This window comes from Erpetoichthys calabaricus, chromosome 2 (assembly GCF_900747795.2).
Source record: "Erpetoichthys calabaricus chromosome 2, fErpCal1.3, whole genome shotgun sequence".
Taxonomy (NCBI): domain Eukaryota; kingdom Metazoa; phylum Chordata; class Cladistia; order Polypteriformes; family Polypteridae; genus Erpetoichthys; species Erpetoichthys calabaricus.
In genome coordinates, this window is record NC_041395.2 from 183,221,398 (window position 1) to 183,246,433 (window position 25,036).

General features: G+C 37.6%; 1 protein-coding gene across 3 annotated transcripts in view; it reads left to right on the forward strand.

Moving 5' to 3' along the window:
* Nucleotides 1–25,036, forward strand: part of mrvi1 (murine retrovirus integration site 1 homolog) — a 211,970-nt gene that overhangs the window by 115,350 nt on the left and 71,584 nt on the right. For all 3 annotated transcript variants that reach the window (XM_028794872.2, XM_028794871.2, XM_028794873.2), the window contains 4 exons: nucleotides 2,651–2,694; nucleotides 4,334–4,393; nucleotides 13,210–13,803; nucleotides 21,104–21,182. In XM_028794872.2, coding sequence (XP_028650705.1) covers nucleotides 2,651–2,694; nucleotides 4,334–4,393; nucleotides 13,210–13,803; nucleotides 21,104–21,182 — 777 coding nt within the window. The remainder of the gene's footprint in view (nucleotides 1–2,650; nucleotides 2,695–4,333; nucleotides 4,394–13,209; nucleotides 13,804–21,103; nucleotides 21,183–25,036) is intronic.

The following is a 25,036-nucleotide window of genomic DNA, read 5'->3' on the forward strand; positions in this document are numbered from 1 at the left end:
ACAATCCAGACTGCAGGACTTAAGCTGAACTGAGCAAAGTGTCAACTACTGAGGAGAGAAACCACGTTTTTGGGTCAGGTGGTCACTGTGATGAGGATAGCTACTGACCCAGTGAAGACTGATAGTGTGGGCGTGTGGTAATGTGCAGGAGCTTGCAGTTTCCTAGGACTGGCATCTTATTACCAGCGGTTCATGAGAGAATTTGTGGACACAACAGCACCACTATATGGACTGATCAACTGTGGCAGTGATTACAGGTAGACACCAGCATGTGAAGCTGTGTTCTGTCTACTGAAAGAGGTCTTTATCACTGCACCTGTTTTAGCTTATCCTGACCCAAGGCACCATTTGTCCTGGACACAAATGCACAGATGAGTCCTGTCCCAGATAGATTGATATACAGAGAGGATGGTCCGCTACTATAGCAGCTGTCTGATCCAACCAGAGCAAAACTACTGTGTGATTACTGAGAACTCCTGGTAGTGGTCTCTGGTATCCTGCACTTCCACCCATACTTTCATGGGTGCTACGTCACTTTACAAACAGACTATGCCTCACTCACCTGGCTTCTGAATTTTAAAGAGCCAGAGGGTCAGGTGGCAAAGTGGAAAGAAGCACTGTAGGAGAAAGACTTTGTAATCAAGCACAGAACCAGAAGCCAACATTCCAATAATGATGCCCTCTCACTAAGAACTTGTTTCCTGGAGAAGTGTAGCTATTTTGCCAGGGCTGATCAATAACAGTCTACCCACGGTACAATAGATAAGAAACTTAAAGAGCTGACCACACCGCATGCCGTCAGCACATCTGAATTCCAGAAAACGACCCAGAATTGGCTGCAGTTTGAGGATGGATAGCAGGGGGCTGCATCCACCATGGGTTGAAGTCATACCCTACAGGCCCAAAGTGAAGGCAGTTTTCTTGCAATAGGACAGTTTAGAGCTCTGGGGTGGACTATTATAACGAAGATAGGAAAACCTGGTTCCAAGATGCCAAATTCTACAGTTGCTGGTGCCCCTGCAGCTACATTACCAAGTCTTTCAGGCACAAGCCCCCAGGGATGGGACACTTTGGAGTGTCTAAGACACTTTAGAGGCTGAGACAACAGTTCCACTGGGTGGGCTGCAAGCAGGATGTTCACCTATTTGTACAATTCTGTGGTGGCTGCACTGCACAAAGTTCCCACCCCCCAATTGCATGCACCACTCCGGTCTCTACAGGCGGGATTGCCAGTGGAGTGGGTGGCTGTGGACACCCTCAGTCCCTTTCCAACCAGAGATGTCAGGAATCATTATGTGTTTGTGGCTATGGACTGTTTCACAAAGTGACCTGATCAGAACGCAACCATCTGTTTTAGCAGCCTTGCCGAGGAGATGTTTTGATGTTTTGGTGGCACATGAGGATCTGCACAATGACCAGGGTGGAAACTTTAAGGCCAAACTAATGAAGGAGGTGTGTCAGCTCCTACGTATCTTCAAGACTTGCACCACTCCCCTGCAGCAAAAGAGTGACAGGTTTTTGGAAAGATTTAATGAGACCTTGGCCACCTAGCTCTCCATTTTAACAGAAGAGAATCAGAGAGACTAGGACCAAAATCTACCTGCTGTACTGTGAGCTTAATTATTTTACTGTCCAAGATTCCACTGGATTCACACATGCCATTCTGATGCTTGGGTGTGAGATGCTAAATTGTTTAACTCTGGCCATTGAGACACTCCCAGAGCCTGGTATCAACACAACTCCAGGGCATCAGTACATGCATAACTTGCAAAAGAGCCTGGAGATCACTCACATGATGGCTCGGAACCATCAGAAGGGTGCTAAAGACTGAGAGAAAAGGGCATATGACAGTCAATGCCAAGAACACGTACTACACCCTGGTGATCTGGTATGGCTGTACAATCCACAACAAAAAAGGGAACTCTGCCCTAAATTAGCCAACAGCTGTCAGAGTCCATGTATTATCCTAGCCCGGATGTCTGTAGTAGTGTACCTGATAAAGGAAGGATGCCAGGCAGTGGAGATTCACCATGACTGGTTGACACCTTTTCATCACAAGGGGGAGTTGAATTCACAGATCAACAGGGGAGCGTCAAATACCCCTCCTGCCCCACATGACACCACAGCATGCAACATCCCTGCTGCACCATCTTGACAACACAGTACTTATGATCTCTGCTGATGTGTTCTTGTTACTGGCTTCATGAAGGAAGCTGGAGAGAAGACAGCCCCACTGTTTCAACATGTTTGTGTGCTGTTGCATGGAGCCGGAAGTGGTCACTGGGGACAGCCACCTCAAATGAAGGACTTAGTAACAATGCTGGACAAGTTACATCAGCCGGGGATGAGCCACCCAAAGTATGAGCTGGCGTTACATCACCAGTGGCAGTGGCACCCACAAAAACAGCAAGGCTGCAAATTTACTCACTTTTTTTTTTCTTTGTGTGACTTAAAGCTAGTGGTCCTTTTAAGGATAGCAAGCTACTAGCAAGCAAGCACCATGCAGCATCAACAGTATTTATTAAATATGTTTGGAAAATAATAAGATAAATGGTACGTTGGGCACCTGGAAGGAACAAACTTTGGATAGTATAAGAGTTCAGCTTTAAAGCATGTGAATTTAATTATGTTGCATTCTTTCTGTTTTCAGATGGAGCTACAGCCATTTTAGATGGAAGCTCTACTACACCTCAGGTATTTTGATTACTTATATTCTAGTCATCTTCTAACCAGGTTTACAAGGTGCTGGACCCCATCCTTGCTTGCAGAAGGCTCAAGGCAGGGACAAACCCTGGACAGGGCGCCAGTCCATCACAGGGCAAACACACACACACACCAAACACACATTAGGGCCATTTTAGTGTCACCAGTTCACCTAACCTGCATGTCTTTTCACATTCAAAGGAAAACAGAGCACCCACAGGAAACCCAAGCAGACTGGTCTCCTTACTGCAAGGCAGCAGTGCTATGGCTGCACCACTATGCCCCCTGTTTGTTTTCTAGTTTGACATTAAATTCTTTTAAGCAATAAAGCAGAATTGTGAATCAAAATGATTTTCCAGTTAGCAATAAACACAGCTGTGCATGTTTTTTGCTTATCAGGTTGAAATTTTCAATTCACATCATGTCTTTACTACACAATCAGGTACATACCACAATTTGCTGAGTCTGTATCTGGTGAAAACTTATAGTAGTTGCAGAGGATATTGAGAAATTTGGGAATGAGAAAAATGTATCCAGTAATTATATACAAAATCAGCTTTAAATTTTGCCTCTAAAAGTGTTGTTCTGCTGTTAAAATGTAGAATGCTTTTGTCACATTATTTGGTTTACTATATTGAGAGTGACAAACGTACAAACGTCTTGAGCCAGTCAATAGCTTTAAAGTGGTTTGGGTTAACCTAAAAATTAAACAGATAAAAGATTTGCTTATAAGTTACTAAAAGCAAAACTGGTTTTAAAACTGCAGGGGGAAATCACTTTCCAATGCTGGTCATTTCCTTATTCATGTGTGTCCGAACATAACCTGAGTTTTCTAAGGCTTAGTATCTAAGGACTAGTGATCAGGTTCACAGTAATAGAGGATCAGAATTCAAGATGCTCGATAGCTGTCAATCAACAGCCATGCTTCTTGAAGCTACAAACCAGCAGACAATTAAGCTATTCTTTAATTGTCGCAAACTACATAAATCTCTGTTTCAGAAATAGCTCACCATTGATTACATATGTAGACAACTACAAGTAAATATTCTTAAGAATCATAATCAAATCAGTGTTGCTTAATCAATACTTTAGTCAATGTAATCAAATAATAAAGAACAAGGTACAAGCAGGCAAGTCACATATATATTGTCTAAGATAATTTATTTGTCATTCATTAAGTTTTATAGCATACAGAAATATTGGAAAATGCCTTAAAACAAGTTGATGAGGTATGACACAGCACTACTCTATGCTTTCATCAAGGTATTTCATTATCCCACAGAATTCTAAATTTGTGACACTTTTAATACATTTCAATTTAATGTAAGACTGCTGACTAGAAAATACGACAGGAATCAATGAATTTCAAAAAGCTGGAAATGAAATTCATCATGTATTATATGCTGAAAAATAATGCTCCCAGCATTCACCAATAAAGTAGACATTACTTTTCAGTAATATTCTGTAAATATTATATTGTATGAAATGAATGCTCTAAAGAAATGGTACAACTACTTTATGTTAAAAATGCCATTTTTCTAGCTATTTAGCTTTTACTGAGCTTCAAAAATATTTGAGTCAGCTTTCTTGAATCCTGGTTCAGGAGTGATCAGTTATTTTCTTTATTTAGTTGCTTTTGGATGTCCCAGGAGCCAAAGAAACTGCTGATAGCAAAATTGTGGAGTTCAAGGTCAGTGTTTCCTCTATACAACTATTGTTGTCTGTGGTGAGGTGTCATGACATGTGGTGTTTATTTAATAACAGGAGCACACAAACAGGCTGACAGCCTCCATTGACCCAGGAAAGTGAACTTGTCAAAATGTATTTTTCATTTCAAGTTCATATTTAAGGGAAATCTTTAAGTTTTTGCATTTTTTTAATATTTTATAATGTGCACATATGCATGCCGAGATCTAAAGCATGTTCTGTTATATACAATAAATTTTATGCCATTATTTGTCATAATACACTGCAGCACTATGAGCAGTATTTGTTGCTGTTCATACTGCCAGGGAATACTTATAGATATTTTGCATAAGTAAGCAGTGAAACTGAGAAACATTTTAAAAAGTAATGAATGATGGTTTGTTTATTTACTCAGTACATCATAAACACAACCAATGACTCAAACCAATACAATTCAAAATGTATCTAAAATGTCAAAGTTATGTACAGTATAGTATCAATGAGATTGCAAGGTTACTTCTCTGTGCTACATGCTTTGTGTATCTACGGATCTGTGTGAAGAAATGAAGAAACTGTCAGTTCAGGTTAGTTCAGTTAATATACGGTAATTCCCTTTGACAACATCAGAAAGCATAAACCACTGAATAGCATAAAACAAAAACACAAAACACCATAATATTTTCCATACATCTCTCATTTAAATCATTACATCTCGTATATACCATATGTCCCATGATGGCCCCACAACAGTTTTACTGCGAGTTTTTTAAATTTATTTCATGTACATGCTGAGGTAAAATAATTGAGCATTTATAGATGTGGTTAATGTGCAGGAGAGGAAAGTGAGACTCTAGTCTATGCAGATTCCAGAGAAACTAAATCTTTGGGTTCAACATCAGTAGTGAAAGGCAAATTAAATTCATTTGCCAGCCACAGCTTTACCTGCACAGATATTTTGTAAGCTGTCTATACTTTTTTCAGTAGGCCACAACTTTATTTTGCAGGAACATTTTGTTGATTTTCTCATAAAGGATTATACACAAGTAAATGCTTATATTGCAACATAATAAGATCAGAAACAGCCATATAATTAAACTACACATCCCATTAGTGGCAAGAATTTGCTTATAATTTAAAAAAAATGTCTGTTTGTTTTCATTGATGGAAAATGGGATTCCATCTACCCCAAGTAGCACATCTCTGCTGCCCCCCATTAGCCTGGCTGTACTCAAGTGACCTCCTGCCAGTTCTCTCTGTCCTTTCCTTCTCATTTACTCCTTCCCTCAGGTGGCCCAAGTCTGTCCATTTGCAAAGCCCTGTCTGAAGTGACAGAGGACACAGCTCCTGTCTATATACACTGACATGTGCAATCGCTAGCGCTGCTTTTAATTCTCTTTCCTCTTAGGCTATTCCTATGTCCTATTTTTTTTTCCTGGAACCCCCTTACCAAACAAGCAGCCTTTTCATGAAGCCTAAAACTGTTTTAGAAACTGGATGAGACTCTGCTTTAATGTCTGTTACTATTAATTTAACATAAGGTAGCGTAAATCCTTACTAACCTAGTAAAATTCTGTCTAGTGCCTCAATGGTCTAATCCAACCCTTACTTCTATCTTATTTAGTTTTTTTTTTTTTGAATGTTAATTAAATTTGAATACTCCTCCTGCCCATCTTGAATAATTTCTGTTTCGATTTCTGAACTTAGTAGAACTGCCTTATGAAAGAGTAACATGACACAGAGTATTCAGAATGTGGAAAGAAAGTCAGCATCGTAAGCATTAGTTGAACAAACAAACACCCATCCCTCCATCTTTCAAAGTCATGTATTCAGGGCAGGGTCATGGCCAGGGCCCATCCCATACAGAACATATATCATTCTCGAATTCAATTAATCAAATTCAGGGCTTTTTTTAAAATAAAAGCTTTTCCGTTTATTTTTCCCTACACTTTGACCTCTTTACCTCTTCCAGACTGCTGTTCTTCCTTAAGATGAATTCTGTTTTCGGACGGTTTGTCTCCCTGAAGAACTGCATTTATTCATAATTGCTTATAGGAACCCTGATTGAGATTCAAGACTAGAAACATAAATATTCTGATTTTATTTGAAGGATGAAACAGGTAAAATGTCTCTTAAATTAGCTAGTTAAATATAAAGATTTTCATGGTTAAAAATAAAGGAAGAGCTGCAAAATAAATCCATCCATCCATTCAGTTTCATAACCCACTTATCCAGGGTAAGATCACAAGGCAGTTGGAGCCTGTCCTAGCAATCATAGGATGTAAGGCAGGAACAATACATGGACAGGCCGCCAGTCCATCAATTCAATCGTTTTAAAGTTGAGTTTAGTTAATATACTGTCTGCTGTATGTTGTAGATTTTGTTTAAGAAAATAATAAACCATAAAGTATTATTCCCTAGACGGAATGATTCATTCAGATGATGAGGAAGAATACATTTAATATGTAGTGTTTACTGACTCTGGCTATAGTATCTTAAAATAAATATTGTCATTGGCAGGTTGTGTTGGCAAAACACACTTTTGATATTTGAATAAATAAACAAATAAAGAAATAGGTTCTATAATTTTCACCTTAATAAGAGGATAAGTGTCTGAGTATCTGTGTGTCCATCCAGTTGCTAAGTTTCTGTCATTCCAACAGATGGCGCATCTCAAACATTTGTAAAAATAAAATCCACTGCATTTGTCATTCCAACAGATGGTGCATCACAAACATTTGTAGTAATGCATTTTACCATTAGAGATGTTTGTGATGCATCCTCTGTAAGACTGACAAATGCAATGCATTTTATTACTAAATGCATTACAAGATACATTAAAATGAATGGTGCACCACAAACATTGAAGTGTATGTTGATTACCAGTCTTAGACAGGTGGCACAGCTATATCAATATAAAATTAATTACAGGGAGTAACAAATTAACTCCTCATTGACTCATCAGGCCAGACTTAACAAAAAATAATTTTCTTAATAACTGTTGAAACAATTTTCTAAAAATCGCACCTGATCAACCCACCTACTATATATACAATTAACGCAACTCAATTCTTCATTTTTAGAGCAGTTTTCATTGAGTGCAGGCTCAGAGCACTGTAAGAAGTTCACAGGCAAAATTGCATTTGTATTTTAAAATTGATTAACTACATAATGCACACACATAAAGATGAAGATTGGTTTAAACACACAGTAAGACAAAGCAATTTCAGACTGAAAGACCTGAAAGGACCCTAACAGATACAGTGCTCTACATAATGTTTGAGACAAAGACACATTTGTACTTGGTTTACCCCTCTGCTCCACAGTTTAAAATTAAAAAATCAAATAATTCAGATGTGATTCAAGTGCTCATTGCAGACTTTCATTTAAGGGTATTTACATACAGTTTGGTCACAGCATGTTTAGAAATTACAACACATTTTATACACAGTCCCCCCATTTCAGGGTACCCCTATGTTTGGGACAATTGGCATCACAGGTGTTTGTGATTACTCAGGTGTGCTCCATTGCTTCATTAGTGCAGGCAGTCATTGATGTCTGTAGTTTCCATTGTTCAACATGAGGACAAGTGCTGTGCAAGTGAAAGTCAAGTAAGCCATTGTGAGGCTGAAAAACACAAATAAAACTATTTGAGACATCGGTAAAACCCTTAGGATTCCCTAAATCAAATGTCTGGAATATCATTAAGAAAGAACGCACTGTTGAGCTCAATACTCACAAAGGGACTTATAGGCCAAGGAAGACCTCCACTGCTAATGACAGAAGAATCCTCACTAAGGTAAAGGAAAGGCCCCAAAAGCCTGTCTGACAGATCAGAAACAGACTTTAGTTGGCAGATATGCATGTCAAAGACTACTTTCTATAGAAGACTTCATGAACAGAAATATAGAGGCCACTCTGCAAAATTCAAACCACTAGTTAGCCACAAAAACAGGATGGCCAGATTACACTTTATGAAAAAGGACTTAAAAGAGCCTGTCAAATTCTGAAACAACAACAGCAACAACATTTATTTATATAGCACATTTTCATACAAAAAGTAGCTCAAAGTGCTTTACATAATGAAGAAAAGAAAAATAAAAGACAAAATAAGAAATTAAAATAAGGCAACATTAGTTAACATAGAAAAGGAGTAAGGTCCGTTGGCCAGGGTGGACAAAAAAAACAAAAAAAAATTCCAGAAAGCTGGAGAAAAAAATAAAGTCTGTAGGGGTTCCAGGCCACGAGACCGCCCAGTCCCCTCTGGGCATTCTACCTAACATAAATGAAAATAGTCCTCTTTGTAGTTAGGGTTCTCACGGAGTCACTTGATGCTGATGGTCATACAGACTTCTGGCTTTTAATCCATCCATCATCTTTGGAACATCACCGGAAAAGGAAACAGAAGAGAGAGTAGGGGTTAGTACAGATTTTAGAGCCACCATGAATGGTTATTATAATGAATTGGATATACAGAGTATCAGGATTAAATTACAGTGAAGTTATGAGAAGGCCATGTTAAAGTAATGTGTTTTCAGCAGTTTTTTAAAGTGCTCCACTGTACTAGCCTGGCTCAGGATTAAATTACAGTGAAGTTATGAGAAGGCCATGTTAAAGTAATGTGTTTTCAGCAGTTTTTTAAAGTGCTCCACTGTACTAGCCTGGCGAATTCCTACTGGTAAGCTATTCCAGATTTTAGGTGCATAACAGCAGAAGGCCGCCTCACCACTTCTTTTAAGTTTTGCTCTTGGAATTCAAAGGAGACACTCATTTGAGGATCTGAGGTTGCGATTTGGAATATAAGACGACAGACATTCCGATATATAGGATGGGGCAAGATTATTTAAGGCTTTATAAACCATAAGCAAAATTTTAAAGTCAATTCTGAATGACACAGGTAACCAGTGTAGTGACATCAAAACTGGAGAGATGTGCTCGGATTTTCTTTTCCTGGTAAGGATTCTAGCAGCTGCATTCTGCACTAGTTGCAAACGATTGATGTCTTTTTTGGGTAGTCCTGAGAGGAGTGCGTTACAGTAATCTAGTCGACTGAAAAAAAACGCATGAACTAATTTCTCAGCATCTTTCAATGATATAAGAGGTCTAACTTTTGCTATGTTTCTTAAGTGAAAAAATGCTGTCCTAGTGATCTGATTAATATGCGATTTAAAATTTAGATTACAGTCAACAGTTACCCCTAAGCTTTTTACCTCCGTTTTGACTTTTAATCCTAATGCTTCCAGTTTATTTCTAATAGCCTCATTGTATCCATTATTGCCAATTACCAAGATTTCAGTTTTCTCTTTATTTAACTTGAGAAAGTTACTATTCATCCATTCTGAAATACAAGTCAGACATTGTGTTAGTGAATCAAGAGATTCGGGGTCATCAAGCGCTATTGATAAATACAGCTGTGTGTCATCAGCATAGCTGTGGTAGCTCACGTTGTGCCCTGAGATAATCTGACCTAATGGAAGCATGTAGATTGAGAAGAGCAGCGGACCCAGGATAGAGCCTTGTGGAACACCATATAGGATATCATGTGTCTTTGAGTTGTAATTACCACAACTAACAAAGAATTTTCTCCCTGCCAGGTAGGATTCAAACCAATTTAAGACACTGCCAGAGAGGCCCACCCATTGACTAAGGCGATTCTTAAGAATATTATGATCAATGGTGTCAAATGCGGCACTCAGATCTAAGAGGATGAGAACAGATAAATGGCTTCTGTCTGCATTTACCCGCAAATCATTTACTACTTTAACGAGTGCAGTTTCTGTGCTGTGATTTGTTCTAAAACCTGACTGAAATTTATCAAGAATAGCATGCTTATTGAGGTGGTCATTTAACTGCATAATGACTGCCTTCTCTAGAATTTTACTTAAGAAAGGCAGGTTAGAGATGGGTCTAAAATTTTTAAGAGCAGAGGGGTCGAGGTTATTTTTCTTAAGTAGGGGTTTAACTACAGCAGTCTTAAGACAGTCTGAGAAGACCCCCGTATCTAATGACGAATTTACTATGTCAAGAACATTATCAATTAGCATGCCTGATACTTCTTTGAAAAAATTTGTTAGTATTGGGTCAAGGACGCAGATGGAGGGTTTCATTTGAGAAATTATTTTATGTAAATCAGGTAAATCTATCCTAGTGAAACAGTTCAATTTGTTTATAACAGAATACTGGGGTTTAGGAGGATCCTTAGTGTTGGGGAGATATACTATGTTATTTCAAATATCATTAATTTTTTGATTGAAAAATACAGCGATAGCCTCACAGGTTTTACTTGATGTACTTAGGAGGCATTCCTTTGAGTTACTTGGGTTTAACAGACGATCAATCGTTGAGAATAAGACTCTGGGATTACTAGCATTGTTATTTATAATCTTAGAGAAATAGCAGCGCCTCTCAAGACGGACTGTGTTATTGTATTCTGTTATTTTAACTTTTAATATTTCATAGTGGATAGTTAGTTTAGTTTTTCTCCATTTACGCTCAGCTCTATGGCATGCTCTCTTTAAATCAGACACTCTTTGGGTCCATGGTATAACAATGGTCTTTTCAGGTGCAACTATGTCAACAGCACCTCTTACCTTAGTATTAAATCTTTCCACCTTACTATTTACATTATCCTCGCTATTATAGTTGGCACTATAAACGGACTGACTGCTTAGAATGTTTGTAAGTTTTAAAGCTGCTGATGAGTCAAAGAAGTGTTTTTTAACAATGAGTGTTTTCTATCATTATTTCTATATTAAAAAGTAGAAGAAAATGGTCTGATAGACCAATATCAATGAACTGTTTTATATCAACTTTTAGTCCTTTAGTAATCACTAAGTCTAATGTATGACCTGCTGAAAGTAGGTCTTGTGGATAGATGAGTCAAAGGTAAACCCGTGTCCAGGGTCGGATTTATATGAAAAGAGGCCCTAGGCTATTCCACTTATGAGGCCCTTTCACCTTCCATTTTTAAGTTTGTAAATTACATGAGAGATAATAAAATTTTGCTAACAATTTGAATGTAGGCCCCTCTTGATCTTGAGGCCCCAGGCTGAAGCCTAGTTAGCCTATAGGAAAATCCGGCCCTGCCCGTGTCAGAGTGATGGCAAGAGCAAAGTGTGGAAACAAAAAGGAACTACTCAAGATTCAAGGCATATCACCTCATCTGTTAAAAAGAGTGGTGTTGGTGTTATGCCTTGGGCATGTATGGCTGCCACAGGTACTGGCACACTTATCTTCATTGATGATGGAACTGCTGACGGCAGTTCAACAAGGAATTCTGAGGTGTACAGAAACATCTTATCTGCTCAAGTTCCAGTAAATGCCTGTAAAACTAATTGGATGGTGGTTCATCCTACAACAAGATGATAATCTCAAACATACTGCTAAGACAACACAGGAGTTTTTCAAATCTACAAAATGGAAAATTGTTGAATGGCCAAGCCAGTCTCCTGATTTAAATCCAACTGAGCATGCCTTCTACATGATGAAGAGAAAACTTAAGGGGACAAGCCCCTGAAACAAGCAGAAGGTGAAGATGGCTGCATTAGAGGCTTGGCAGAGCATCACCAGAGAAGATACTCAGCATCTGGTGATGTCTACAAATCCAAAACTTCAGGCAGTCAATGCATGCAAGGGATATGCAACAAAGACCTAAATATGACTACTCACACATATGGTGCTCTGAAATGGATGGGCCATGTAGAAAAAGTGTTGTCATTTCTACATGGTGTGACTGAAATGTATGCAAATACCCTGAAATGAAAGTCTGCAATGTGGCTTTATTCACATCTGACTTGTTTAATTTGAAATTTTAAAGCAGAGAGGTAAATCAAATTAAAATGTGTCTTTCCCAAACATTATGGAGGGCACTGTACGTTGTTTAAAAGTTTCACTGACATATGACCAATTGACAGTGGAGGAGAGGAAAACTGAAGTCAGCAACATTCCTTATCACTTATCAGTAGATCACTTATAACACAAACACATAAGCAAAGTCTGACACAGTCAGGTTCCTGAAGATATACTGTAGGCAAACTGACTTCCCAACCCCTCCTTGTCATTCTACAGTATAGGTTTGTTCTTGGCAGTCTAATAATATGACATGATCCTTTCATCCTTTGATTCCATTGCTCCAAGTATCATTTATGTGCTTCCATGGATAGGAAAGCAGATTAACAGTACAGCATTGGCAGCCCTATCTTAAACACTTTATTGTCATGAAATAGATACAAGACTAAGTTCTAATGTGTAACAAAGTCATGATTAGGTACTGCTTTCCATTTGGTTCTTGTTTCTCTTTCAGTCTGTAAAATGATATTTCATATGCTGAAGGTAATTCTAATTTCATGCATATTATTGTATTTACCAACCTGAGATGCATATGTGTACAATCCAGGGAGCATTACTCTCTTATGATCAAGGTTGTTGGAAAAGACTTTGTGTGTTCACACTCATAACTAGGATCAAAATGTTTTCCAAATGGTTGATAATTGCTTTGCTTATAACGATAGCTTCTTTATTTCTCTCTTGCAGATTTAACTTTAAGAAGTCAAAAACGTTACATGAGAATTGTGGGTTTGACTTAAAGCTAAAGAAAGTAATACAACCAATAATGAAGCTAATACCAATGCAGTGTAAATTTAGTGAATCTACAGTACATATGCCATAAGCATTTGATTTCCATAGTGTATTTGTTCAACTTGTTTCAAAACACATTACAGTACATAACACTTCAACTGTCCTGTATAAGTACTAACTAGTTTTAAGTGAATCAAGGCAGCTAACTTGTCCATAAACTCATTTTTTTCTTTTCCAATTTTATAGAACTCTAGGAAGGGCATTGTGGATCAGAAATGTAATGATCAAAAGAAAGCTGCTCAACAAAAAGCAACGATGCCTTGTTTTGCCTCCTTCGGCAGTTCAAATGAAATGTCTTTGCAAAAGGAAAACTGGGATCCACTGCTGGTTTCTTCTAAATCTTCAAACAATTATACTGAAACTAAAAAAGGAAGCTTAGCACAAAACCAAAAATCTCAAGAAAATGTACTTGTTACGGCTACAGCTAAGAGCTTATTGGAATACAATGAACCCACTAGCAGAATACCTCAAACATCTGGGTTTTGCCAAAGCAATACAAATTCCAGTTCAAAGACTTCTACTGTGAATCAGCTTGACACAACAGGAGAATGCATTGCCGAAGTAAGGTCCTTTGGAGCTTGTCCACCTATCATGAGGGCTGTTTCTTGGGATAATGTTGAACAGGCAACAGTAATAAACAGAGCTCCTAGTTCACCCACCAAGACAAATGAAAGCTTTGGTTTTCCTGACATAACAAGTAGCCAGCTCCTGAATTCATCAGGATACAAAGACTTCCCAATTCAACCCATGAAAAAGCAAAAACTAGCCAAACTTCGAGAGGTAAGGATGTATAGGTCCTTTTACAATTAAAAAAAAATAAAATTCTGTATTTATAAAATTGTGTATATAACACATTTTAGTGGGACTGAGCTCCTGTGAATCCCTCTTTAGTTACTGTCTGTGTGGCATTAGCATTTTCTCATTGTGTCCATTTCTGACCTGGTCCCGTATGAGAATGTGTGTGTTTTTTTTGTATGTGTGAGAATGTGCTAAAAGAGGGTTTATGGACAGTGGCGTCTTGGCATTTAAGGGCAGGTGGGGCACTGCACACTCATCTTGCAGTGAAAACTATACAAAAATTAAATAAGTAATAAACTTTTCTAAGTAATTTAATGCATTGTTAAAATTCTTGTAGCAAAATCAATTGCAATGCAATTTCTTATTCGTAAAAATATTTCTTTCGGAAGCATGTGTAAATTTTGGTTTTTGTGATTGGTGCCACAAGCCTGTTTCTGGGTTGCTTAGGCCTTGGACCTTGCAGTGTTCTTTGCTTGTGTGTGCACATGTGCAGCCTGGACTTTTCAGTTCTGCCTTTGAGCACTAGCTTAGAGCCCTTTTAAGTGACTCATTGATTAATTCTTTTGTGACACAATTTAAAGGGCGCATGAACTTTAACTACTTTGGAGTGTTCAGCATCATCATTATCATACATTATGTTGATTACTTATTTACAGTACTGTTTGGCACTTTGCATATTGAACAAAAATTTAAAATTTATGAAAATTCATTTGGTTTTCTGCTTTCAATGTTGAGTGTTTGTTTAATGTTGATATTGAGATATCTTTTAAATTTTACCTTTGGTTGTTGCACTGTTTGACAGTATGTTGAAAGATCTTCATTTTTGGTGATTTTTATATGGCATTATTGGCAGACATTTTATCTTCCACTGATGCTGGTAGTCTTATACATTATCAAATACAGTGACTCTCCTTTGCTCCCTCATGCAAAGAATACTTGAAGCCATCTCCTTCCTTCTCCAGTGCCTCTGCTACCACTCCAATCTTCCATGGCTCCTTCCATGTTGCTCCAATAATCCACTTCCTGCACATTCATGCTGCTGGCTGTCCCTCACAACCATTAATTTGGGATCAGTGGAAACACAATCTGCATCCAACTCTGTGATCCAGTCCAAATTAAAGATCTTCCTGAGACTCACTGATGGTCCTGAGACTGCATCTAGGCAAATGAATTGGAGCACAGGAGCTGGAGTCATAAATGCTGCTGTTTAAGTGCTTCATCTCTCTCCTTCTCTCTGTCACACACACACACACACATACATACACTCTGCACGGCTTCTCAGGATGTCTTCACCTCTTCTGACAGCATCTTTCTCCCAGGTTCAAGTGGCACCACCAGAATTTTCATACCAGAAAGCCACTCTTTAGAAAATATGTACAGTATTGTGTGAAAGTCATAGACAACTCAAATACCAAACCATATGTTTTGGGCGTGCACTAAATTAACATCATTCTGGACCAAAATCTTTAAATGCCTATCAGAGAGCCTTGGTGTCCCAATCACTCCTAATCCATTAACAGCTGTGTTTGGTGTACTCCCAGATGAGCTTAAAGTGGAGAAGGACAAACAAACTGTAATTGTCTTCACTACCAGCACATAGACTTATCTTGCTCAACTGGAGGTATCTTAGCCCACCACTTTTAAGTCAGTAGGTAACCGATATGATATACTGTTTGAAATTGGAAAAAAATCTAATTCTAACTTAGAGAATCTGTTCAAAATTTTTTCAAAACCTGGCAGGATCTAATCAATAACATTTCAGAATAAACATTTATACTGGGGAAAGGGTTTCTCTTCCCTCTGTTCTACTTTTAAAGTTTTTCTCTGGCTGTTGGCCTTCCTCTCTTTTTCTTGAGTGGGGGTTGAATTGAATTTAGCTTTTTGTCTTGTTAAGTTTGACTTGATTGTATAGAATGTTACTTGTTTTTAATAAAATCAATAAAAGAGAAAAAAAGAATATACTATATGTAGATAGAATAAATAAAAAAGTAACGGAGTGAAAGGAAACTTTTGAAAATCTTATTGCATTCTGACTAGTAAAAATGCTGTTACATTTCTAACTGTTTAGCTTGTGAGATTCTATAAAAGGCTGGAGGTGATCCTTTAAGTTTTTTACCATTTTACCATTACTTTTGAAAGGAGAGTGTATTCAGTGTTCCTTAATCTATGTCTCTTGTCTGTTAAAATGTCTGTTTTTTTAATCTGTATCTGCAGTTCTTTGAGGCCAAAAATTACGTTACCCTTTGTTGGCCATGTAAAACTGCACAGGGGTTACTGATCAGTTAATCCTTTTTTCCAGTAGGGTAAACATATAGCTTTCCATATGATCTCTCCTCTTTTTGCTCTAGTTTTCTTCAACTAGCTGACACTATGTGACAGTCTTTCTCTCTTCTCCAATATTCCCCTCCAGGGTTAAAGTGTACTAACAAGGGGTGTGCAGGAGAATGTCAGTTGTTGTCTGCATGGATTTTTAAATGAAACACTTGATATTTTCCGTTGGACTGTAGTTTACTTCCTGTGTCTACTTAATTCCATCTTTTTGGTTGATACTTGCAGCATAGGTTTTAACAATCAAGCCTTAGAAATGAAAGCTTTTGTTTGCTCTCCTTGCTGACTGTTTTAATAGGAGTCAGATTAAATGTCACCAAGTCTTCAAGATATTAGGCAGAAGTCACCTCATCTTATTTTTTGCACGCAGCATATACATAGGAAGGTGTTTTTTTACCTAGTCTAATGTAAAATCATCATTTCATTTTATTAAGGAAATACATCCTTAGTTGTGTGGAATGGTACTTTCTTTGAAATGCAGTGTTCACTGTTGCAGGCAGTTTATTTAAATGAAAAGTTATTTTTTATGACAAAGACAAAACAGCACAGCTAGCTTTAATTTATATAACTGGTATTCTGTTTAAAGAAGATTTTATATTCATACCTTGACTAATGTCTTAGCATATATATCTTGCTTTTACTTAACTTACCCATATTGTCATTGTTTTTATCATGGTATCAGATCACCTAACACGAAAGTGCCAACTAACTTTTCAGGTTAGGCTCTTAGGTTCATTTCTTAATGGGGGATGCCAAAACCAGTTTAACACTGTTACCTGTAATCTCTTACCTGTATCACTGTCCATATTGTACCCAGTTAATTCAACCTTAGGGACCTCTGTCAGCAGACTGCTTCACTGACTGAGATTGTACTTATTTTCAAACCTTTACTTCAATCCAGTTTTACTGTCAATAGTGGGCTTTTCAAAGGCATCCCCTTAATACCTTACAGGACTGCAGTTAGACAAGGAAATGACAGCTGTCAATCATTAGAACATTAGAAATTCAAGATGAGAACAGGCCATTCTGCCCGCCGTTCCTGTCCACTTAAATCTTCCAAAAAGACATCAAGTCTAGTTTTAAAGGTCATTAAAGTCCTACTGTCTACCACACTACTTGGTAACTTATTCCATGTGTGTGAAATTTACCCTTAACAAGTTTCCAACTGTGTTCCCATGTTCTTGTTGAACTAATTTTAAAATAACAGTCTCAATCCACTGCACAAATTTCCTTTATAATGTTAAACACTTCAATAATATCTCCTCTGAATCTTCTTTTGCTTAAAGTAAAAAGGCTCTACTGTTTTAATTTTTCGTCATAATTCATCCCCTGTAGCCCTGGAATCAGACTAGTCTCTTTTCTCTGGTCTTTATCTAGTGCTGCTATGTCCTTTTTGTAGCCGGGAGACCAAAACAGTACACAGTACTCCAGATGAGGCCTCGCCAGTGCATTATAAAGGTTGAGCATAACCTCCTTGGACTTGTACTCCACACATTGTGCTACATAACTTAACATTCTGTTAGCCTTCTTAATGGCTGCTGAACATTGTCTGCCAGTTGATAGTGCTGAGTCCGCTATGACTCCTAAATTCTTCTCATAAGGTGTACTTTTAATTTTCAGACCTCCCATTGTTTATTCAAAACTAACATTTTTACTTCCATAGTGTAATGCTTTACATTTACTTCCATTAAATTTTATTTGCCACAAATCTGCCCAAGCCTGTATGCTGTTCAAGTCCCTCTGTAATGATTCTATATTATTCTATATTATCTGCCAATCCACCTATCTTAATATCATCTGCAAACGTAACCAGCTTGTTACTTATATTCCTATCAAATCATTTTTATATATATTCAAAATAGCAGCAGCCCTAGCAGTGACCCCTGTGGAACAACACTCTTAACATTAACCAATTCTTATAGGGTTCCTCACACCATGGCCCTCTGCTTCCTGTGTTTGAGCCAATTTTGCACCCATGTACAAACTTTACCCTGAACTCCAACTTATTGTAGTGAGATCCCAACTTCTGGCACAAAGGTGGCACCTTATCAAATACTTTCTGAAAAGTCCATCCATTTTCCAACCCGCTGAATCCGAACACAGGGTCACGGGGGTCTGCTGGAGCCAATCCCAGCCAACACAGGGCACAAGGCAGGAACCAATCCCGGGCAGGGTTCCAACCCACCACAGGACACACATAAAGACACCCACACACCAAGCACACACTAGGGCCAATTTAGAATTGCCAATCCACCTAACCTGCATGTCTTTGGACTGTGGGAGGAAACCCACGCAGACACGGGGAGAACATGCAAACTCCACGCAGGGAGGACCCGGGAAGCAAACCTGGGTCTCCTAATTGCGAGGCAGCAGCGCTACCACTGCGCCACCATGCCACTGTGCCACCCTTCTGAAAAGTCAAGATAAATTAATATCATAAGCTCCACTTTAATCATACCTTTTCATTGTTTCCTCATAGAATTCCAGCATGTTAGTAAAACATGACCTCCCTCTTCTGAAGCCATGCTGTCTGTTCAGTAAAACTCTTGTTCGTGCCATGTGTTGCTCAATCTTATCCTTAATAATTCCTTCCATTAATTTACCTGTGATGCACATTAAGCTTACTGGCCTATAGTTGCTTGGATCTGCTCATTCACCCTTTTTATATAAATGGATAAAATTTTTAATTTTCCAGTCCTTTGGAATTTCCCCAGTGCGCAGTGACTTCTTAAAATATGTGTCAAGGGTTTATATATCTACTCGCTAACCTCCTTAAGAACTCGAGGGTAAATATTATCTGGTCCTGGTGATTGGTTTGATTTCAGCCTATTTAATCTGAGCAGTATTTCTCCTACTACAATTTCCAAATCTCTCAGTACCACCTTAGTAGTTCCTGTTACCGCTGGTAGGTTATACAATTCCTCACATGTGAAGACTTCAGAAAAGTGCGAGTTTTGAGTATCTGCTATTTCACTTTCTGAATGTTTTAATTCTCCTTTACTATTCCTGACGCACTTCACATCCTCCTTCACTGTTCTTTTACTACTAAAATACTGAAAGAATCTCTTTGGATCATCTTTTGCCTTATCTGGCTATGTTTTTCTCTATCTGCCTTTTAGCCTCCCTAATCATGCTAGCAACAATTCAGACATTACTTAAAATTTATATTCTTTTGCATAAAAATTAATAGTAGCAAACCTGAGTTAAGACGGTCCAGTTCCTTGTTTACAAATAATTTGCCTTAATTGAAAAATGAATAAAAAGATGTGTCACCAGAAGCATAACTCCTTTCCAAGTGTCCAGTAGCTAAGAGACAAAGCTCTAAGAAAGTGTCCATTTTCGGTTGTTAACAGACAGGGAAAGGCTCCTTGCAAGTGTCTATTTTTGAAACTGAGCTGAGCTCTTTACAAAAGTGTTAGAAAAGTAACTGAGCTCCATGAAAGTGTGCTTTTTTGCAACAAATGGAAAATTAATTAAGAGAACTGTTTTTGAAAAAAGTCTAATAAAAGACAACCAAACTCTGCCTCCTCTTGTCCAAAATAAGTGCACACTCCTGGATTTCTTTTTGCTAGCAGCGCAGAGAGTTTCTCAAAACAAAATGGTACTAAGTCATTACCATACAAAGTAAAGGTAATTTTTCCATGGAAATCAAAAGCTGCTTGATGTTCCTTCACTTTCTTTGTAAAATTCTGTGAATCCTGCTTTACCTCTCAGTGTTCACAGAATACCCTGCAGCATGACATGACTTTCAGGCTTAGGACCACCCCCTGACATCTATCAGTTAATAATGTTAAAGTATTTCCCATATAGTCACTTGATTGTGCCCTTGTTTTCTATGTCCATTTTTGGTGTTTCTTGCCAGCATCTTTGTTCATTTGTTAATGTCTAAGTCTTCTATGTTTAATGTCTAAGTTTAATATAAGTTTAATGTCTGAGTTTAATGGAAGAATTCCACCTTATAATGTTATGTTCCTAATTACCCTTCTATTATTTTTGACAGATCTTTTCTTTTGTCTTCCCATCTTTTATTATCTGCAATATCACAATCTGTATAATAAGTCTTTTCTTTATCTATCATGTTCTTTTTTCATCGTACTACTTTACTCATCTTTCATGTTTGCAGGGTTTACTGCATTCCTTAGTCTTTACTGTCCTATTTAAGAATTTAGCAGCATGGTTTGGTAGTCTACAAACTTTATATCATTCAGTTAGCCTCCTCTTATTTTCTCTCCTTTCTCATCATACTGCATTGCCTTAACAGTATTTCATTATGAATATATCAAACACCTACAAGCTTGTCTCTTATGGCTTCAGAATTTCCAAGGTCCTTATTTTTTTTCTTTCATTTTAACCACTGCCCCACTATTGTACATTATATTAAAAAAACATACCTTTGTAATACCATGTTTTTATTTCTACCCAACATATTTTCTCTCTTGTTTCTTTTGACCTCTTTCATTTCACAATGTTGAAAATGTTCTCAGAATGTAGTATATGTAAAGTCACTCAATGAACTATAGTGTTCTCTAATATGATATTACTCATTACTACCATATGGTGACAGATCTGTCTATTAAAAGATTGATCAAACACAGAGTGATATTTCATTAGGTGAGGGAGTGGAGAAATAGAAATAATATTCAACAAGCTCATAGTTAGCAGGTGTGAAGTTTTATAAATTAAAACTTCAATTATTTCCCTTCAAGACAATTTTGGACAAAATGCTTTACTAACTCTGCCTGATGGCATGATTTCATATATCATAATCTGTTTTGAAATTTGAATTGGGATTATTTTAAAACTTTGATTTTCCTTTGCATTAAATGAGGATTTATATCTTTATTCACTAGTTCACTTAATGGCTATTGAACTTTGAATGTTTCATATTTGTATGCTGACTTGACTCGTATGCTTACTTTCATTTATACAAAAGTATTTTTTATTGTCTATTTAGGAACATAAGTTAATGCGAAACCAAAGTCTGGCTGGATCAAAGCTTCCAGATCTCAGTGAGACAGCTGAACATGAAGGAGGTAAAAGGAGTTATGACTTTCAGTATTTATGAACCAATTATGAGCTAATTAGCCTTTTGAAGTCAAAATATTAGTTTTGTATTTGCTGCTGCTTAAAATTTAACTTCTAAAATCATAAAATTAACAGATCATCTAACTCTGATATATAAAATGAAGACTGAAAGTTTAATTCTGAATTTTTTGGTGGTGTCTGCAACTTTGTTGTTAACACCCATTTATGAAAGCACTGAATGCAATTCCATTATTATAAGTAAGATGGCATTTGTGCATTTTGTCACAATACTCACTGCAATGTCAAATCACCCTTATAAAAGGGTGCACTCCTAATTTCTAGTGTCATTTGTTTCACATTTACAAATGGCAAATGTTTGTTATAAATGGCAAATGTTTTGGTAAAAAACGCAAAACCTAAGTATATACAGTATGTCAAGGTTATATGGCAGATATTACTCTTGTACTACAAATACCTCACTAATAGGTTGTATATTTGATGTATAAGTGAAACCCTTTCCATACAAACTGGATGTTTGATATTAAGGCTGAACAATATATACAGTATAAGTAAGACATTTGCCATATAAGCTGAATGTTTGCTGTTTAAGATGGATATTTAAGATGCAAGTAAGACGTTCAGCATTTAATATGGATATTTGACATGAAAATTAGACATTTTTCCTTGCTAAATTATGTTTGCTCTTTAGAATTTACTTAAAACAATTAGACCTAACATCTAAAAATTAATATTAACTACTGGACACCATGTTTAAAATGGGTACCTGATATTTGCCAATTATGTAGAGTATATGTGTCATACAGATAATATTTGTCATTTCAGCACAATAATTTGCATATCAGTAACACATTTGCCATATAAGATGGATATTTGCTATATATGCTTGACCTTTGCCATATAAAATGAGCATGTGCCTTTTACACTGAATATTTGAAGTGTGATATTTGCCATTTTGAATAGAAAAAAACATGCATTTGACGAAAGAGAGCTTTTTTATATTCTGCATCGTAAACTCTAAATGTAGAGAAAAATGATATTACAAAATGTGCAATAGATTCCATCCTTATTACTATTTTATGAATATTTTGATCAGTTAAGTGTTAGAACATGTATGCTCAGAAACTGCAATTAACGAGGTTGCTAATTTACCAAACCCCATTACATTAAATGAGTTTATAAAATTTATACTACTGATATTCAGAAACAGAACAAAATAATGTTTGTTTTTTTTCAGAGCTAACCTTTTGCTTACAGAATCACATCCTTATTCTGATTGAGTAAGAATTTAAATTGTGCGTGTCTTGCAAAGGGCAACACTATGGTGCAGTGGTAGGATTTGCATCCCGGGTCCTCCGTGTGTGAAGTTTGCATTTTCTCTGAGCATCTGTGTGGGTTTTCTGCCACTGTCCAAAGACATGCAGGTTATGTGTATTGGCAAAGCTAAATAAGCCCTAGTGTGTGTTTGGTGTGAGGATGTTTGTGTGTGGTGTTGCCTGGGGATAGAATAGCGCCCAGTCCAGAGTTTGTTTCCACCTTGTGCCTTATGCTAACTGAAATAGGCTCCAGCACCCCCCTTGACCCTGGTCTGGATTAAGTGGGTTAGAAAAGGACATAACATGTCTTGCAATTGGATGAATTAAGGGTGGATGGTAAATAAAATGGGATCTTTTCAGTTATGTAAATAGGTGACCACTTAATCTCATTTGCAAAATTTTGGTTAGATGAAGAATCAGCTACCAAACTCTCATTAGAGCAGAGTATACCACTACTATATATCATTCTTATTATAATTTGGGCATATTAGAAGAGAGAAAGAGATGAACACATGGCCTCTCTCCTCAATGGAAATGTTTCTGGTGATGTTGTATGTCCTCTTGAATCGCACAAGTGTGTCTCAAAATGATTCTTTCTTCAAACTCTAGCATAGTATAGCTCCTCACTCCCAGGATTACTTCTAGTCAAGGCCTGGGTTAGTGTGATGGTCTGGGTTAGCTCCATGCTCCCTGATTGCTTCCAGGAGCCTCCTGAACCCAGAACCCAGATGACATACCTGTGCATAAACTGGCCTAATGAGGACAAACACAGTGAGCAAAGGGTTGGTGTAAAGTATTCAGTGATTTTATTTACAAAAATGACAAAGTGTCCAAAGGCGCAGTGTATTCCAATCTTCGATAAAGAAATAATACAAATAAAATGACATAAAATGTAGAGGTTAAAATCCAATAAACAACCCAAAAAATCAAGGTTAAAACACATGGCTGGAAATAGTTTTAAAAACTCAAAATCCCTGGTGCATCCTTCTAAAAACTCAATGTTTCCTTTGCTTACTCCAGATGGGATCCTGCAGCCAGAGGAGATGTCCTTCCCACAGGCACAGCCAACCTTAACACAGCTTGGGTCCCCTTTAGTCACAGGCTTCCAGCAGGGCACCTTGCTGAGCCTCACTCCTCCAACTCCTGCTGCCACTGGCCTTATGCAAGAGCCTCCGAACAATGAATCACTCCAGCTCCCTTTAGATGTTCAGCTGAAGTAACCATCTTCAGCCTCCTCGAGTGTTGGCTATATGTTCCTTCTCAGGCCTGCCTCCTCTCTAGTACACACTGGCATCTCTCGATTCTGCCGTCTCCATCCTTCTTTCATTTAACCGCCATTACTTTTCTCTCTTTTTCTCCCTCCCTCTACCGAGCAGCTCTCTTTAAAACATCAACCTCCCCCCTTCTCCAAGGTGTGAATGAAGCACTTGACTAACACACTCACATTTGCATGTGAATACTGTACACAATCAGCCAAGCACCCCAATCAACCTCTGTGTGGTCCGTGCATGCCTACATGTGCACTGGTTCAGAGCGTGCATGCTCTGGGACTCTCGATTATTTACTAAAAAAATTGTGATTCACCACTGATCTCTTATAAATGTCAGGTACAACTCCTTATTAATTATAGGGACACCAAACTATAACTCTTATTAGTACCCTCTACCAGCTTGGTTGAAGAATGCTGGCCTCCTACTAGTCCTGACCATGGCCTTAAATAGGCAACACGGTCTCAGGCTCCCAAGATTGGGACACTGTACTGCCTTCATTTGACCAGGAGGTCTTGGGGCATCTTTCCGGTTACCAATGGTCTCATTTTCTCTTTAAGGCAATGTTTAAAGTGGGGGCAAAGAAAAAGTCATAGGAAGCTGTAACTTATGCACAAGAATCCCCCTATAACCATGATTTTCAAACTGAAACCTTTTAAAAAACCTAAACCAAACATATAGCTTATGTCAAAAGTATGCAGAAAGCATACAGAACATATTAAGATTAATATAATGTGTTTTCTTTAATTTTTTTTGTACCTTTTTGTTTGTTTGTGAATATGTAACAGCCTGAGATACAGTGGAGGAAGAACTGACACAGACACTAGCAGTAGTTAATAGGCCTTGGAAATACAATTTATTTAGCTTTCTGTATCTTTCATACCATGATAAACAGAAAGGAAAGCAGTAAATGATGACAGGGGTTTGTGATAATACTGTGACTTTGGTCCTGCTACTTCCTGCTTTCATTTTTTCAACTATAAAAGCATTTTTCCATATGCAGATGCTCACAGTATATGCACACCTACATACATACTGAACACTTCGATACAGTGGACAAATAACCCTTCCCATATATTAAGTTCACCAATCTGAACTTCCCACGCTTCCACGTTATAAAAATAAGTGAATCAATGTGGTACTTAAGGGTTGGATTTTGTTTATGGATTTGACATGCAAGGATAAGTGCTGCTAATATTTTAACTGCAAGGTCCATGACCAGCACTTGACATATAATCAGGGATTAAAGGGTAAAGGAAT